The sequence below is a fragment of the Artemia franciscana genome, chromosome 1, assembly GCF_032884065.1.
Source record: "Artemia franciscana chromosome 1, ASM3288406v1, whole genome shotgun sequence".
Classification (NCBI taxonomy): Eukaryota; Metazoa; Arthropoda; class Branchiopoda; order Anostraca; family Artemiidae; genus Artemia; species Artemia franciscana.
Window position 1 is genome coordinate 66,169,552 of NC_088863.1, and position 19,160 is coordinate 66,188,711.

General features: G+C 34.5%; 1 protein-coding gene across 1 annotated transcript in view; it reads left to right on the forward strand.

The window, feature by feature from the left end:
• LOC136033035 (glypican-5-like) overlaps nt 1–19,160 on the forward strand; it is a 141,403-nt gene that overhangs the window by 12,055 nt on the left and 110,188 nt on the right. The window contains exon 2 of the mRNA XM_065713600.1: nt 17,482–17,640. Within this exon, the coding sequence (XP_065569672.1) occupies nt 17,482–17,640 (159 nt within the window). The remainder of the gene's footprint in view (nt 1–17,481; nt 17,641–19,160) is intronic.

The window sequence follows — 19,160 nt, forward strand, 5'->3', positions numbered from 1 at the left end:
GGCTGAGTGGACTGCGAATCAATTTCACAGTATAGACCAGTAGAAGTTTTCGGTGAAGTACATCAATGGTTTTGTTCTTTGAAGGGGCCTGAAACCAAAAAAAGCAGCAAGAAACCAAATCGTATTTTACCAAAAACATGTAACAAATGTTGGGTAGTTTTCTTTCAAATCTTGATCGGTGGAGGGGTTCTCTTCCTCCTTGTCTAGGTGTGTCAATATTAGCAATGAATCGGCATTGTGTTCATATTTTCCTTCTTTCCCTATGTTCTTTCTCCAATTTCCCGTTTTTCTTTAGTATTGTTCCAAGTTAGACGAAGAATGTATAGACTATGTTTTATTGTCTAATGTATGACTAGTAAAAACAGGGAGAGGGGTTAATATTTTATCATGTTCATACAACTTGTGTTTTTTCTCTTTCGAGGGGCAAGAAATAATTTTGAAAGAGGCTGAAATCTTGATGTTTCACAGAGGTGTGCTGGCATAAGGGTACCCCCTCGTTCCCAAATAATAATAAATGTATTTATTTTATTTTTTTAGTTCTTTCTTTAAATTGTTGTCTATCTGATAATATATTTTATAGTATTTGCATGGATTTATTTTCGAATTTGCAAAAAAAAAACTGACAAAAAAGCGTAAATTATAATAAATTATGGATAAGAAAAACATATTGGGACTTGATACTGGCCCTAAGTCATATGACCATAGCAACCAACAGTTTAAAAAGAACGTTTAGCAAGGATGATTGGCGAGAAAAGGTAACTTTTACTACTGAAATGTTATTATAGCTTACTGAAAAATGCTAGAATTTTCAAAAATAACAAAAAGAAACCTCGAAAATGTCGTCAAATCGAAAGGAAAAGTACACCGTTTGAATCGCCTTGGTCAAAAACTATGGAAAAATTAAAGACCCAACCTTCAACAAAAAGGAAAGTCACTTTCTTAGCATGGGTAGTACCTTTTTTTTTCTCTCCGCTGCTAGTCATACACTGGAATATTATGAAAAAGGGTTTAACGGCTCATTTAATAGCTGATTTTATATTTATTTATATTTTGTAAAATCAACTTGATTACGCCATCTTCATACAGCATAGAGCATACTTCATAAGTGCCATATAGCACCCAAACAGGGTACTTTAGATGTCATTTCCGGAATGCAAAGGCTGGGAAGAAAAAGAAGGATGACATCAGAATTTTCATGATTTCGATACCTTGAACTTGAGTTTGGCCATCCTCTATTATATGCACCCCTCCTAGCCTCCTCTTCTTCTTGTATGGATGAATATGGAAACGCTTACGCATAAGGGCATCAGCGGAGCCAAATTTCGCGCCCTGCAGTGTGTTGCTGCATCAGAGGCGGTTTTAGGATGGAGATTGAGGTGTGATTGACCTGGGTGCAGAAATTTTAGGGGTGCTAAATTTCAAATAAACAATGTAACGATTATAATAATTTTGTAATTTTGTAATTTTATTAAAATAAAGTACAGGACGTGGTCGGTAAAACTTTTCGGAGATTTGCTCCGGGCATAAGAGCGACTAGAACCGCCACTATGCTATAGCTAGGTTTCGGACTCTGGGTCCCGTATTACCGAGGCGAGATCACACCCACTGCGCCATCTCAGGACTCTAGCCTCTTTAATAATTTTCCATTAATCTTCTGCTGACAAACAGAACTAGCAAGCTACTGCAACGTCATATAGAGTCGTTTAAAGTCTTATTTCAGAGGTAATTTATATAAATATACACGTACTTTTTATTAACTCAAATTGTGATAACAGTCATGAAGCGTCAAATAGCACCTACAAAATGGCATTTTTTGGTGTCATTTCTAAAGAAAAAATGCTACGAGGCGTGAAAAGGGCCCCATTTTAAAGCTCGCGATCATATCTATGTGTTCTTTGTAAGCTCTTTATTATAAATCCATCATACAGTGCCATATGGCACAAAAATGGAAGGGGGTAGTTTCTAGAGTATAAACGCTGGGGAGCATGGAAAGGTAGCCTGAAATACAAATCTACTTGGTCGAAAACCGATTACCAGAGGTTTAGAATTTCCCCTTTTTACTGATGTCCTTCTCAGCTTCTTTAGCACATAGCAAAGAGTAAATTTACAGTTGCGCTTTTGAAAAAAAAACCAACAAAACTTAATTAAATGAACGTTAAATGAAAAAAAACAAGGTTTTTAACTGAAAGTAAGGAGCGACATTAAAGCTTCAAACGAACAGAAATTATTCCATTTATGAAAGGGGTGTCCCCTCCTCAATGCCTTCCTCTTTACGCTAAAGTTTGACTCTTTCTCACAACTCTACTTTTTAAAACAATAAAAAACTTTAGCGTAAAGAGCGAGGCGTTGAGGAGGGGACAACCCCTTTTATAAACGGAATAATTTCTGTTCGTTTTAAGTTTTAATGTCGCTCCTTACTTGCAGTTAAAAACCTTGTTTTTTCATTCAATTTCTGAATGTTTTTAATTAATGCATGTTTTGATTTTGCCTCACCACACATGAATAATTAAAGCAAATTTGTACATTAATTTTTTTTGGCTAAATGGCTTTCTCATCGTTTTGACCTGACAATTTTGATAAAAAAATGTGGGAGAGGAGGCCTAGTTGCACTCCAATTTTTGGCGACTTAAAAAGGCAACTAGAACTTTGAATTTTTTACGAAGGTTTTTATTAGTACGGTAATAAATATGCGTAACTTATGAATTAACTTACGTAACGAAATTCTATGATTGTATGTTTGTATTACATATATGAGGGGGTTCTCCCCCTCGTCAATACCTCACTTTTTACACTTAAGATTCAACTTTGTCCCAATTATTTAAGAATATGACCCTTGAATCACAAACGCCATAGAATAAATAGTTGAAATTACTAAAAATACTTTAGCGTAAAGAGTGAGTTATTGTGGAAGAGACGAACCCCATTTTATGCGTAATAATTTCTGTTCGTCTTATGTTCTAATGCTGCTCCTTACCTCCACCACAAAAAACCTTTTTTTTTAATTTATTTTCTCATTGTTCTTTTAAATAATGGTTGAAAATCCTGCGGTCCCCTCATGGAAATTTTCTTCCCTCAGGGTAAATTCCTCCATGGAACAATACTCCCACGTAACCCCCTCCCCGACCCCCTTTAAAGTGAAAAAGTCCCCCTGAAATCGTCTGTACACGTCCCAGTAACCATTACTTTGTGTAAAAAATGGTCAAAGTTTATGACTTGCATCCCCTCCCCCGGGGACTGTGGGGAAGACAGTCGTTCCCAAAGACATAATTCTCAAAATTTTGATTTCTTCCAGTAACTTGGGAGAAAAATGAGCGTGGGAGGGGGCCTAGGTACCCTCCAATTTTTTGGTAACTTAAAAAGAACATTAGAACTTTTAATTTCCGTTAGAATGAGGCCTCTCGTGACATTCTAGGACCACTGGTTCGATACGATCACCCCTGGAAAAAAAAAAAAAAAAACACGCATCCGTGATCTGTCTTCTGGCAAAAAATACAAAATTCCTCATTTTTGTAGATAGGAGCTCGAAACTTCTACAGTAGGAGTCTCTGATACGTTAAATCTCATGGTGTGATTTTTGCTAAGATTCTTCGACTTTTAGGGGGATGTTTCCCCCTATTTTCTAAAGTAAGGCAAATTTTCTCAGGCTCATAACTTTTGATGGGTAAAACTAAACTTGATGAAACTTATATATTTAGAATCAGCGTAAAAATGCGTTTTTTTTTATATAACTATTGGTATCAAAATTCTATTTTTTAGAGTTTCGGTTACTATTGAGCCGGGTCGCTCCTTACGTTCGTTACCACGAACTGTTTGATTATTCTTAGTAGCACAGGTTTATTACGAAACTAAGGTTAGGCCTAGGAATGCCCCGAACACCTGTAGGAATTTCGAAAAATAGTAGAGTTTGAAAGCCCTTGAAAATGTCTTTACCTTGAGGCCTTGCTACATTCTCTTCTTTGTCTTTAGCTCAACGGATCTATACTCATTTAGGGTTAAATATGAATTGATAGTACAAAAATAATAAAAAATTATGTCTTCTTTGGGCTTCACTTGCCAGCTCGTAAATAAAGGACCTTAATTTGTAGCTGTCTATTATTAAGTCGTGAATATTTTGGCTCCTCTTTTTACTGTCAAATTTTGAAGTCCAAGGAGCAAAAATCACCGAAATATTCTTTCTTAAGAGAAGTCCAACTTTTTCTTAGTAATTAAGCTGCAAAAGCTATGAAATTAATTTTTGTAAGTCATATAAACTACATCTCTAAAATTCTTTTGTTTTAAACATGTCTAAAATGTCCTTTTTTAGTTTTTGAAAACTAAAAAGTTTTCTAAAATCTCTACATATTCCATATTGGGCAGTATTTCATAAACAACGGTGTTTTTTATCTCCAATTTTCAAAGAAACCATTGATAATATACATACTCGTTGGACACTTTGTTTTTATAGAATCCGGGTTTTTCAAGGGTGGCTTAAGCGGGATGTGAAGTAAAGCCCAGAGGCGTAGCTCCAGCATTTTGTTGGGAGGAGAGAGTTAAGAGTGGTTCCCGCCCGGAGACTCAAGGGTCATGGACCATCTAATACTTTTTCCTCAAAAATTATGAAGACGACTGCCCCCCCCTCCCCCAACGACGCCACTGGTAAAACCTATATATGTAGGCTATAGTGCCCTATAGAAAAGCTAATTTGACTTCTTTAGTTCCATTGTCCCGAACAAAAATCAATTGAAAAGGAATATTTTTCTTACGGAGAGTAAAGACGAAACTTAAAGCTAAAAAATTACTGCTTCGCAGTTTTTGCAACATCTGTCGGCAATATATTGTTTCAAACCAATTAACTCTAAACATTTACGAAAATTTGTAGAATTCTGAAAATAAGGGCTTTACTGAAAACGGATCTTGCTTGAGGTTTGAGAAAATTAAATTTTAGACTAAAATCTTTTCATTTCATGACCAGTGAAAGACTATAAAAACCCTTACAAATTAGTGTTTTATGTTCGTCAGGGTAGTTGAGGACTTTTCAGCTCCTAAATGTCTTCCGTTTCGTGGATTTTGTGTTTTCAGTAATTCGCTAGTTTTTCAGAATTCCATAGGTTCAGGGAAATATATATATAGTCAGTTTATTCGAACCAATTTTGCCGATGTATGTTGCGTAAACTTTGAAGCAGTAATTTTTGTAAGTTTTAAGTTCCATCTTTCCTCTTCTCTTCCATCAGAAAAAAATTCGTTTAAAATTAATATCTGACTATAAAATTGTTCACCGGTTGCTAATTCCCTTGTGCTTTGATTAAAAAGTCATTAAGGCCTATTTCTGATTAACACCCTGCTGTGTATTAACCATTTGAGGATGAAGTTGTCAACATGTCAGCATTCAATTTGAATGGTATTTTATTTCTGCCCTTCTGCTGTTAAATGGTATGTTCCGCTATTAATTCCGCTATGTCTAATAGCATGAATCCCCAACCTCAAGGCTGTGTCCAGGATTTTTGTTCGAGAAAGGGGGGGGGAGGTTACAAAGAAACTTTCAGAACTCATTAAAGTGTGTTTTTAGGCAGTTTTGATGCTTTTTTATAAGTCCGTCAAAATTTCAGGGGAGAGGTCAAACTGGCTAACTCCCACTCCCTGGATAAGAGCTTGCCTAGCATAAATATTTCCTGGAATTTTTCTCACTGGTTCCCCTCCCAAAAAAATATTGCGTACTTGCCCAAAGAGATGGGCTAGTGGAGTAAATTAACGGAAACGTAAAGGAGGGAGGATTGAATGTATTTTTTTTAATGCTGCTAGAGGCACTTTCATTGTTTGTTCAGTTTTTTCGCTAAAAGAAAAAAAAAATAAACACAAAAAGGCCATCGTCAAAGAAATACAAGAAACTATTTTTGAAAATCTAGGAGGTGACAAATGCCCTCCCCCCAGTTAATACTGCTGAGAGAGGCTAATATTTATGGTGTATTTTTTCTAAAATCGGAGAATAAGGGAAATCCAAAGGGGAAGTAGATGATAAGTAATGTCCCTGTTCAAAATTAAGGTGAAGCCTACTGTTTTGATTTTCAAAAAATACCAGTTTGTTATTTTGAATAAACGTTAAAGCAGAAAGAACATCACTAAAAAAAGAAAAAGAAAATCCCCAGAGACATCTTCACCTGCAAAGGAATGCTACGTTTTCTTAATCTGTCTGGTGCCATATGTTTTTAGCTAATTTCGCCAGTTTTTTACCAATTTTTTTTCTCCCGCTGCTAACAAAAACTGCATAACACTACTACTACTAACAACTCACTGTGGCACCAAGCCACCCGAGACCAACACACTTTGCACGCTCCTCCTCCATCCCAATCTATTCAAAGCCTCTCTCTTTACACCCTCCCCGGAAGATCCTATTTCTCTTAAATTATCCCTTACTAAATTCTCTGCCGAAAAAGACAATATTTGGTAATATGTCATCTTTCATCCGCCGAACATGCTTCAGCCATCTCAACCTTTTCTCGTAATAGCTCTAGGATGCAGGATACCAGAACATAGTCTCATTAAAAAATATTTACGCAGTTAAACAACACGATATATAATATTATATAGCTTCAAATAAATAAACCTGGCAAATGAAGCTTTAAAAAACAGTGTATATCATATATAATATTGTATAGCTTCAAATAAATAAACCTGGCAAATGAAGCTTTAAAAAACAGTGTATATCGATGTTTATTTTGTATGGACTATGTGTACCTTTAGGAATGAATGCTCAACCACGCCACACTACTGTCTCTGAAACCAGAAAGCTTAATATACAGGTTTTTGATAATTTTAAATCGCTAGGCTATCTCAGAAAATTCCCTTAATGGCTTTTTGGCACCCAAAATTCTCCTTTTGCGTCGCAAAATGGTAGAGAAAGATGCTTCGCTCTGACACTATCCTATTGGTACTTAAAGAGATCAGTAAAACTCTCATTCTCCTTTCTAATAGGACTTCTTTTAATATTCTAGGAAAATTAGTTCGATATGTTCCACCTGTAAAAAAATTAAAACAATAACAGACAATAAAATAAATAAACATATATCCGTCATAATCGTTCTCGAAAAAATGAATCAAATTTTAACAACTCTGTAAATAGTTGCTTGCGCACTTGGCAATAGTGTTCCCTTAAATGCTAAATTTGATGGTTTAATTTCATTCAGCCACTCCATTTAATTTCACTCAGCACTCCACTCAGCCGGCAATTGCGTACCTAAGAATTAATTAAGATAAAATCAATAAGGTTCTGGTGACTTTGCAAAATGATATCACAAATATATCACAAATAATCTACAAGTGATATACCATCCGCTTATTTTAATACTTTCATCAAAATTTAGTTTCTTGCGAGTTTCCGTTGTTATTATTCAGTCTTGATCGTCCTCATCAGGTACTGTTTGAAAACCAATCAGGTACTGGTACCAAGAATACATTAAATTAGCTTGATTTCACTTAAAGCTTAAACCCCGCGAAATTATTCAGACATTGACCCGATCGTAAGTTTTGGGCATCGCAGAATAAGGTGGAAACTGCGAGGGGAAGGAGGAGCAAATTTCGAGTTTTTCAGGTTCCAAATACTTAAATACTTTGATAATACTTTAAATACTATAAGTACTTTAATACTTAAGTACTTAAATAAATCACTTAAGCAATAAATCAGTTTTGTGGGGCTGAAATGGGGTGAAGTTTTTACTACAGGAGGATAATCAATATTTCAATCTTTTTTCCTTTTCTTCTTTTTTACATTTTTCCTTTTTTTTCTGTCTATTTCTATTTTCTTTATTTATATTCAAATCAAGTAGTTGTGGCATCAAGCCATGGGCAATTGTAGAAAAACCCAAGACAGATAGTCCGATTGAGTGAGAGGCAAATCTGGCATAAGCGCTTATTAGGATTGTATAAAAATTATGTCAGTTCATTTGTTGATAGATAAGTCGATCTATCATCCGTCCATGCGTCATTCCTAGGACAAAACTAAGGCAAATATTCATATAAATAAGGGGATGAAAGAATTGGTTGGATTTTATGTAATGGCATCTGAGTTGTATTGAGTTTGGGATGACCGGAACGGGCTGAGTTACACGCATACTCATTTTTAGAAGTGGTTGTCTCCTTCACTGAGGCCACATTCACTAGTATCTAACCCCTAGAGGAAAGGGTATTACAAAAATTCCACCACTTTTATTGGGCGTCCTTTAAACCAGCCTTGTTAAAAGGGTTCACCTCTTAATCCTGTTTAAAGCCATATTTTCCCCCTTTATTCTTTATTTCACCTATTGCTCTGTGTGTTGTTATGGGGTCGCGGTAATAGTATAAAGGCTTCTTAAATTTGTCTTCCGTTTGTAAAAATATTTAGTCGAATTTGTCAAAGAAGAAGAAAACAAAGCTTATAACCATGTCTTTGCGACTGTTTACCAAACATTGCGATATTTCGAATATGGACATCGAAAAAGGCGCACGTCAAAGTGATGTTCAAAACGATTGGGTCACTCCTTACGAAGATCTACTCATTATCTGTCTTGAATCCCTGCCCCAATTTCTCAAAATATCGTGATTTTTCTTCTGTATTTTTTGCATTATTCTGCAAGTTTGACCGCTTTTTGAGAAGCAGCGAATCACCTTCTTGGTCCTGGCTGGTACCCAACAAAAGTGCAATGTGGCTCCTAGCTTACAAATAAGAAAGCAAGACTAGTTTGTCAAAAAAAAACAATCTATATTGGATGTTTTTCTCATCAAACTCAATCTGAAGGACCTTATAAACCTCCTTTCACTGGAAGATCGTCCGCTGTGATTTCTTTCTAGTAAAATACTACTCTCCATTTTTCTGTGCCTCCTAGTAAATATGTGTTATTGTCAAACAGTTCGTGGTAACGAACCGTAGTAAGGAGCGGCCCGGCTCAATAGTAACAGAAACTCTAAAAAAACGGGATATTGATACCAATAGTTACATCAAAAGGATCGCATTTTAATGCTAATTTTAAACACATAAGTTTCTTAAAGTTTAGTCTTACCCATCAAAAATTACGAGTCAGAAAAAATTTGCCTTATTTTAGAAAATAGGAGGACATACCCCTTAAAAGCCATATAATGTAAACTAAAATCACACCATCAGATTCAGCGTATCAGAGGACCTCACTGTAGAAGTTTGAAGCTCATATCTATAAAAATGTAGAATTTTGTATTTTTTGCCAGAAGACATATCACGGATGCAAGTTTATTTGTTTGTTTCTGTTTTTTTCCAGGGGAGATCGTATCGACCCCAAATTATTTCCCCAAGTCACTGGATCAAAATTTTGAGATAGCCATTTTGTTCAGCTTAGTCGAAAACCTAGTAACTATGTCTTTGGGGGTGACTTAATCCCCCACAGTCCCCGGGGGAGGGACTGCAAGTTACAAACTTTGACCATTGTTTACATACAGAAATGGTTATTCTGAAGTGTACAGCGTTTTCAAGGGGACTTTTTTCGCGTTGGGGTGGGGGTGGGTCAGGGGAGGGGCTACGTGGGAGGATTTTTCCATGGAGAAATTTTTCATGAGGGAAGAGAATTTCCATGAAGGGAGTGCAGGGTTTTCTAGCATTGTTAAAAAAAAACAAAAACAATGAGCCAAAAAAATTTCAACAGGAAGTAATGGGCAGCATTGAAGCCTAAAACGAACATAAAATATTATGTATATAAAGTGGTTTGTCTCTTCCACAATACCTTGCTCTTTACGCTAAAGTATTTTTAGTAATTTCAGCTATTTATTCTAGGCCTCTGTGGTTCAGGGGTCATTCTTAAAGATTTGAGACAAAATTCAAGCTTTAGTGTAAAGAGTGAGGTATTGACGAGGGGTTAGAAGTTCGTTACGTAAGTTAATTCGTATGTTTACATAATAGCTTTATTGGTTCTGGACTGAAAACTATTTATATATATATATATATATATATATATATATATATATATATATATATATATATATATATATATATATATATATATATATATATATATATATATATATATATATATATATATATATATATATGTATATATATATATATATATATATATATATATATATATATATATATATATATATATATATATATATATATATATATATATATATATCCTCCTTTATTTTTCAGTTTTTTTCCTTTTTTTAGTTTTTTTTTGTTTTTCAGTTTTTAGTTTTTTTTTTATGTTGCATGTTCAAGAGTCGGTAAACCTGACAATCTATTTATATGTCCCCCAACGGTAGTTTTTATATATATAGATAGATTCGGTCGTTATTTGTGTCCCGGTGTCCCTGTCTGTAATTTCTCTTTGAGTGTCCCGGTCGTCATTTATATTCCCTGTTTCCTGGTGTCCTGGTCGTCATTTGTTTCCCGGTGTTCCGGTCTGTAATTTCATCAGTTGACAAACATGACGTCGTCATAACAAACATGACGACAACTAACTTCATGACGACATACAGCTCAATCCTAATGACGTCAGTCGACAGACAGACAAACAACTTATTTTTATATATATATATATAGATATATATTAAAATGCGAAAATTAAAACTAAAAAGCTTAAAGAAAAACTTTTTGAAAAAGTCTTAGCATCCTTACTTCAATGAAGTTACAACCAGGACTGATAGTCTTAAAGTGGATGATTCATAATCCGTGTGGAAGTTTAAATCCACATACGAGTTGCATGATGGAAAATTCAAGTGCCGCTTCGGTTTTCCAAAGCAATACAATTCAGACACATCTCTAGCTGATGCTGAAAACCTAAGTACCGGTGTCGTTATGATCCCAAATTAGACGAATTGAATAGAGAAGAATTTTCACATGACCGTGTTGTGGATCGAAAATGTTCCAATAATCGTCGAATTACTCGTGATAATCGTCGTGTCGCCACATATAATCCTTATTTGCTCAAAAATATCTATGTCATATAAATATGGAATATCTTGGAAATTTAAGTCTGGTAAAGTATCTATATAAATACATCTACAAGGGACATGATTGTGCCTCAATAAAGATTGTCAAAAATAAACGATGCATGGTTTACAATGAAGCAAAAACCAATTTGGAAGGACGGTGCATTACACCAACTGAAGCCCGATGGTGACTATTTAGTTACGATATATAAAAAAAGAGCCATGTCGTTTAACGTTTAAATGTTCATTTTCCAGAAAATTGCCTAATGCAAAATATGAGCTGAGCCCAAGAAGATATGTTAGATATTGGACAACAAGGCTCATGTTGGAAGCGTATTTTAAACGAGCAATAACGTTATATTTATTTATGTATTCTTTCTCGAAAACGGCGACATATTTTTTCGGCGAAAAATTTGCAGCCTCAGATATTCTGGCCTAAGAAAACTATCTAGACAGGTCGGAAGTTTGAGAAAATTCGTTAAGAGCCTTAATTTTGGGAAAAAACTATTCATGTGAGTGAAGTCATTTTTATAGACATTAATATTGAAATGACGTATTGCACAAAAGAGATGAAAATTTGCTATTACTAAACATGGTGATTCTCTATTTGACAAGGGATTACAACAATTCAAAAATCTTAAAAAAAATAAAAGTTTGAAGCTTAGTACACATTGATGTTAGGAATCGTACTAGCTTCAATGTTGAAATATCTTTGAACAGATACAGTATGAAAAGACATTAAATTGCATCAAGAGCAAAAACTGGTAATTAAAAATATATTTGTATTTTATTTCGCAATTGCTTTAATAACAAAATATCTTTGAGAAGAAAACCAGTATGAAAAGACAGCAAATTTTCTGCGATTGGAAGACAAGCGACAACAAGAACCCATATATTGAAGCCTGTAGCGTGCCGAGTGCCGGAGCCTGATGGCTGGTAACTGCAAAATATTTTATATATATTTTAACAAGGGATTACAACGATTCAAAAACTTAAAAAAGAAAACCAAATGTTTGAAGCCTAGTAGATATCGTTGTTAAAAATCGGACTTGCTTTTATAATTAAATATCTGTATGTGTGTATTTTTTCTCGAAAACGGCTCCATTTTTTTCTGGGAAAATTGGCATCCTGGTATATTCTGGCCAAAAAAAGCGATTTAGATAAGTCAAAGTTTGAGAAAATTCGTTAGTGGCCTTAATTTTGAAAAAACAGTAAATCAGCGTTGCTTCAATAATCAAATATCTTTGAAAAGATCTGTTTGAAAAGACATTAAATTGCGTAAAAAGCAAAAAACCGGCAATTGCAAAAATATTTCTATGTATTTTAGCAAGGGTTTACAATAGTTTAAAAACCTTAAAAAAGAACACCAAAAGTTTGAAGCTTAATAGAAAATCAGTGTTAGAAATCGTACTAGTTTCAATAATCAAATATCTTTGATAAGAATATAGTATAAAAAGGCATTAAATCGCTTAAGAGCAAAAAACTGGTAATTGCAAAAATATTTGCACACATTTTAACAAGGTATTTCAACAATTCAAAATCTTAAAAAGGAAAACCAGAAGTTTGAACCTTAGTAGACAATATACACATACCATTTTCATTTCATGTTCCTAAAACATCATTACCGAATTTCTTTTGTTATGAGTACTTGCAATATGTTTTTAAGACATGAAAAAAAGTTGAAAACATTTTTGATCACCAAAGTTATTGTGTAAACTACAAAAATATTTTTGTTGCCTGAGCAGTAATTTTAATGTTTTATTTCAAACTCGAAAAATACCTGAAAATTTTAAATTTAGTTTTTTTTGTTAGATAAATCAGCCCGCTACGTGATTAAGCCGACAGGTTTGAATGCAACCAGTTATATAATGTCAGTAGGAAGGCCCCAAAACGAAAATTTGCAGTTATTGCAAATGATGATTCTTTGGAATCACCTGAACTATCAATCGTGATAAGACCAAGAGAACAGCCCGAACAAATTAAATTCAAAATGGGTAGAAATCAGCAACATAGACCATCAAATGAGACAAGACCAATACGGGCATCAAAATCAAAGGGTACTGCTAAATTGTCTGAAGTAATCAAAATCCAAAAAAAAGAAGAAGGACAAATGGAAAGATATGCTACAGCGAGTATCAAAACGTGTCAAAAATGAAAATGAAGGGCAAAGAAACGGGCGGTTAAAAGATTTTCGAAAACGAGAATGAGAGCTTGTCAAAATGAAAATGAAGAGCAAAATGACACACTGTTAGAAGACAAGCGACACCAAGAAATTGAGCGAGTAAAAAAAAGATATTTTTATTTACAATATATATAATAATATATATTTACATATATATATATATATATATATATATATATATATATATATATATATATATATATATATATATATATATATATATATATATATATATATATATATATATATATATATATATATATATATATATATATATATATATATATATATATATATATATATGTTTTTTTATAATTATGCCTTATTTCCAAAAGGAAATTCACTAACTGATTTCATTTTCTTGCAATATTCGTTTTTGAGGGGATGGTAGCACTTCTTGTATTTAGGACAACCTGTGTAGGGTGTTGGAAATTAAAATGTGCAAATGAAATGAGGATTCCTCCCTCGTACCATAGGCTGTATGAGACAGGTTCCCACTCGTAAGTCCCCTACTCATCTCTTAACGGAAAAGCCGGGATTTCGTGCCAATCCCTCAAGAAAAACTATTCAAACCCAAGGGCCATTGAATTTGTACAAAAAGGGTTTTTTAAGCAATATAAACCCTTTAGCGTAAAGGCCATGGATTTTAATTGCTCGTTACTTTTATTTTTAAAATTTGCTTTTTATTTATTTAACGCTTTATGTTTTTTGGGCCAGGATTAATACCACATGGGTGCCCACTTTTAGAAGTCACGGTCACTTTGTGGTGCATACCATGCATGGAGGAAGTGTGCCAAGCGCGGTAGAACCTGGTTCGAAAATGACGGAAACTGAGTATAATGTAGCAGAAACTGTGCCAAACGTGGCAAAATTTACAACGCATGTGGCGTTGTGAGATGTCCAACAGTTGGCGGAAAGTGGGCATTTCGCCCTTGGTTCTCACAGTAATTCATAACAACGTAGCATTTAAAATCAAGAACACACCCTTGAACCGAATAAAAACTAAATAAACAAATTGATGTACCGCCATGCGCCATGCCCATGCTAACCAACCTTCCAAATTCCTACCTTTTAAATAATTCGTAAGACCACACTGGATATGTATGACAAAATGCAACAAACTGTGAAGTAGAAAAGCAATGGTATTTCCAGCCAGTGAATAAGGGAAGGATAAATATGCATATATTTCGGTTGAGACCTCTGTTCAACTGTCTGATGTGCACAAAAACATATAAAGAGTAGAAAATATACGGATAAAAGTCCCAAGAAAAACAAAAAAAAACAAAAACAGAACAAACCTCTAAAGGCAAAACGTTAGATTAAAATAGGCCCTTTCTATGCAATAGTAAAACGGTACCTAAAAAAAAGGCATCAAGCATTGGAATCGATGTACAAACTTGGGATGTTATTTTTATAGAGTTTTTTTGAACACTAGTCACTTACCAGATATGTTACTAACAGAAATTACTAACTAGTGAATTAGTTGTTTGTAAATATAAGTAATAAAAAGAATGGGAATTTATGAGTTCGCTATAAATGGCGCTTGCGGAAGTTTCACAGTGCGATTTTTATGTATATGTTTTATGTATATGTTTGTTTTATGTATATGTTTTATGTATGTTTTATGTATATGTTTCTTAATTTCGACCGCCTACCTGAAAACTTACGTGTGACCTTTAGGAGGGGTGGTAATAATGGAAGTTCATCAAATATTGAAGGACCTCTTAATAACCAGGGGAGAAGTTATCGGGACACAAAACATTTATAAACAACTACGCCAAAAGTCTGAAACTTTTGATTCCACCTTGGGCAACACGATAACCCGCACCATTTCATTTTTTCATTAATAAATACATATCGGTGTCATGTGTATTTTACTTAGTTTACGTGTTATCAATCTGCTGTACTTACAGAGATATCATTGGCTATGCAATGAAGGTAATAAAATAAAAGCTACCATTGAACTAATATTATTTCTAAACTATTGCGGTATTTTGTATTGTTTGTACTCTTTACGTATTGAATTTGCTAATATTTATGCAAATGTTTGCATTAAGTAAGTTACTTGAATTTCCATTGCAAGAAAATTGCGCTGAAAAAAAAAACAAAAAAAAAACGTGGAATGTCATGCAGTAATTGCTATTTCGTGAGATGTTGTTGCTTATATGTCTCAGCGATGAAAGCCTTCAAGCAGTTGTTTTCTTGGCAGGTTTTACTGGCTAAGCAAGGATTTGACCAAATACTGGCACCACAGAAAGTATAGTATATATAAGCATGTCAAAGCTTCTGAAATTGGTCTCATCTTAATTGAAGGTTTTTTTTGTGCTCTATTAGATTGCTCTTACTCAAGGCCGTATCCAGCAGGGAGATTAGGGGGTTTTACCCCTTCCCCATCCCGAATTTTTCTACTCGTAAAGACATAACAAAATTTATGTAAATTAATGTTCCTTGTGACTTTTTTTTTATAAACCACCCTTCTCCGGAATAGTAACCCCTCCCCCCCGAAAATAATCTTGGATACGGCATTGCTATTACTTAATCATCAAATAAAAAAAATCAACTAAAAGTAAGGAGCGACATTAAAACTTAAAAAAGAACAGAAATTATTCAGTATTTGAGTGGGTGGGTGGGCTCTCCTTAATACCTCGCTCTTCGCGCTAAAGTTTTTAAGTGCTTTAGAAAAGCTTCTTATTATAACTTAATAGCCCTTGTGTTTCAGGAGTCATTCATAAAGAATTGGCGTAAAGACCGATGTATTGAGGAGGAGGCATCCCCCCTCATATACGAGATAATACTTTTTTGGTTTAAGTTTTAATGTTGCTTCTTACTTTCTGTTGAAAAAAAATTGGTTTTTAAATTTAATTGTTTACAAATAATCCTGGGGAATCCGTCTCCTCTTCCGTGAAAAATTCCTCCTCCCACGTAAAAATTCTTCTATATCAAGAAGAGGAAAAACCACAAATAAGAAGAACAAAAGAATATCCACTGCCAGTGAAAATGTAAATGCAATGCCATTTCGGCCGAATCTCTACTCAACCGTCCTTAGTGCAAAAATAAATAAAAAGAGCGTATGAAACAACAACTAAAATGAATTAAAACAAACCGCACGAAACACCATTAAAATAAAAATATGACCCTTTCCAAGTAACGGTGAAAAGGTAACCGAACAAAAAATCGAACAGTGAAAGACATTTCAAGAAAGTGAATCTGAGTTCATTTTTTAATACTTTTTACAAGCCAATCGCTTATCTGGACTGGTAAATTCCTCCATGGAAAGTTCCTCCTGCAGAAAATTACATCCCCCTCCATAAAATACTCCCAAACAATTCCACACTCGCTGAAAATTCCATCCGTTAAATTTCTTGCGGACAATTCCGTATGGAAGATTCTCCTTAATCTACCTCCAATTCAAAATATTTTTATTTAATGTTTGATCGTCTTTCAGATCATATTGTAGACTCCTCCTATGGAAATTCTTTCCTGGAAATCCCCCTCCCCAATGGAAAGCGTCCCCTGCAGAAAATACACCTCCCTCTGAAAATTCCCCAGATGATTTCAACCCCTTTGAAAATATTTCCCAGACAGTTTCCCCGGAACATTTCCATAAGTAAAATCTAGTCGCCAAAGAGAAAGTGAGGCAAAAAAAAAAAAAAAAAAAAAAAAAGTGCAGGAATTCTGGCAATTTCTCCCATTTAAAATTTCCCCTTTAAAGTTCACGCCAGGAAACTTCCATCCCCAGGGATAATTCTCTCCTTCGAAAATACACTCCAGAAAATGTCTCATCTCCGCTAAATTCCTGTTTACTTTCCAATAACAAACATTATGTGTAAACAATGGACAACTTTATAACCCTTACCTGGAGTTGTGGTGATCATGTCACCCCCAAAGGTATGGTTATTTGACTTTCCAACTCTGCTGAACGAAAGGACTATCTAAAAATTTTGATCAGATAACTTTAAGGAAAAACGAGGCGTTGGTGGTGGTCTGGCTGCCCTCCAATCTTTTTAGTCTCTTTAAAAAACTACTTGAATGTTTAATCTGCATTCGAATGATCCCTCTCTCGACCATCTAGGACCATTGGTTCAACACGGTCACCCCTGAGAAAAAAATAAAATAAACACGCATCCTTGATTTTCCTTCTAGCGAAAAGTAAATCAGTCCACATTCTGCAGATGGGAGCTTGAAACCTTAACAGTGTGCTCCTCCTATAAGGTGAATCTGACGGTGCGATTTTCATTAAAATTCCTTAACTTTCTGGTGGTGTTTTCCCCTTTTTACAATTCAAGTACATAAGAATGTATTTTGCTAATAGCCTTGCTTATTTTTCCTTTATCTGTTTGGCAATTTTGAATATAAATTCCTTCCATAATTTTGATTACTCTTCATTTCAGGTTTGCCATCAAGTGTATGTCAGTCTGAAATTAACTGCTGCAGCAAAAAATCCGAGGTAGAGCTCTTCTCTTTGTCAGAGAATAGTTTCCGGCTTGCTTTGGAAACATCTAGTGCCTTATTTAAAGAGGTTTTTTCCAAGTCAGCTGATTCGATTGAAGGTCAGTGTTTCTACGTCGGACGAGAAGTAACACACTTCCGTTTGGTGAAAACAATTTTCGGTACTTGTGTCTTATAGCCACCACATCAAGAAGCGAAGTTACGTTAATCATAATGGAATATACCAAATAATGTTGAAAATGTAATAGTTTAGTAACAAAATTATGGAAACTATAATAAACGATTGTGGAAGGGCTGCCCAGACTGCATTATACTGAATACGCAACCTAATTTAACCTAACCAAAATACAGACAAATTAAGTCTTTAATTAAAATATAGCTACAATGTAGTTACCCAACGAGCCGAAACTAATTGTCTGGTATAAAGACCATGAAAGCGGTTATTGTCTCATGTTCGTAATATAAATTCTCAGTGTGAAAAACACAAGTATGCCTACCCAATTTTCATATGAAACTGATTTTTTTCCGATTTTTTTCACTCGAAAAGTTTTGAATTATTGTTTCCGAAAACTGTTCCAGCATTTACACGCGAGGTAGGGTGACTTAAAGACTCGCATAATCAGAACCTTAAAATGCCAATTTTGTCTTCATTTTTTTTATGTATTTAGCATAATTACTCTTCTGCTGTTTCCATTTTTTTTTCAATTTTGTCCTTTAGAGGACTTTAATTTACCTTGTTTTAATCTGATACCTTTCTAGATATCAAAGGTCTCCAAAATTCAAATTCTTGACAACATTCAAAGAACCCCGGGGATTAACTGATCCCTAGATTTTGAAAAGTAACTCTTTTTGGGGTGTTTTTCACAAGCAGCCTATTATCCTAGATTTGAAGAATACTTTTTTTTATCTTCATTTTAAAAAAATCCTTGTCTCCTAAACGAAAATTTAATGCTCCCCTTATTCTTGATGGTAAAGATTTACTGCGTCATTAAGTCCATGAAATATTGTAAAATAGCATGAAAACCCTCGAAAATGGTGTCGTACTGGAATAAAAACTGCACCAATGGAATAATCAAAGCCCAAAACTCCATTTAGGAGAATTACAGTTCTTCATCTTAAGCGACAAGGAAAATTGATTTTTTACATGGAAAGCCATTGCGTGTCTCCTTTTTTTTTTTTACCCTCGGCTATGTCACCGACCAAGTGGTCGTAGAATGTTCAGAGACGGCTCATTTGAGAGGGCGGTACTTGTATGATGTACGCCCTACCTAATGTTCTTCTAATATATTTATCTGATGCTCAATCCTAATGAAATATACCAAAGTAAGATAAAAATATAATACTTTAGAAAACAAATTTGGGCCATATATGTGCTCATTAGGGGGGGGGGATGAAGCGTAGCGGGTCTGAATGCCTAATGCTAAAGGCACAATTATTCTGCATATTACGAAGTAAGAATCGTTTTCTTACCTCACACTGTCCAAATACTTTACCCCCCTCCCTAACGTGGAAATATATAGCCCAAATTATGTATTTTCGTATTAAGTAAATGCAATTTTTGACAAAACTAGATCTTCATATATAAGGAATTTTATAACGCACACATCGTGGTTGAAGCGAT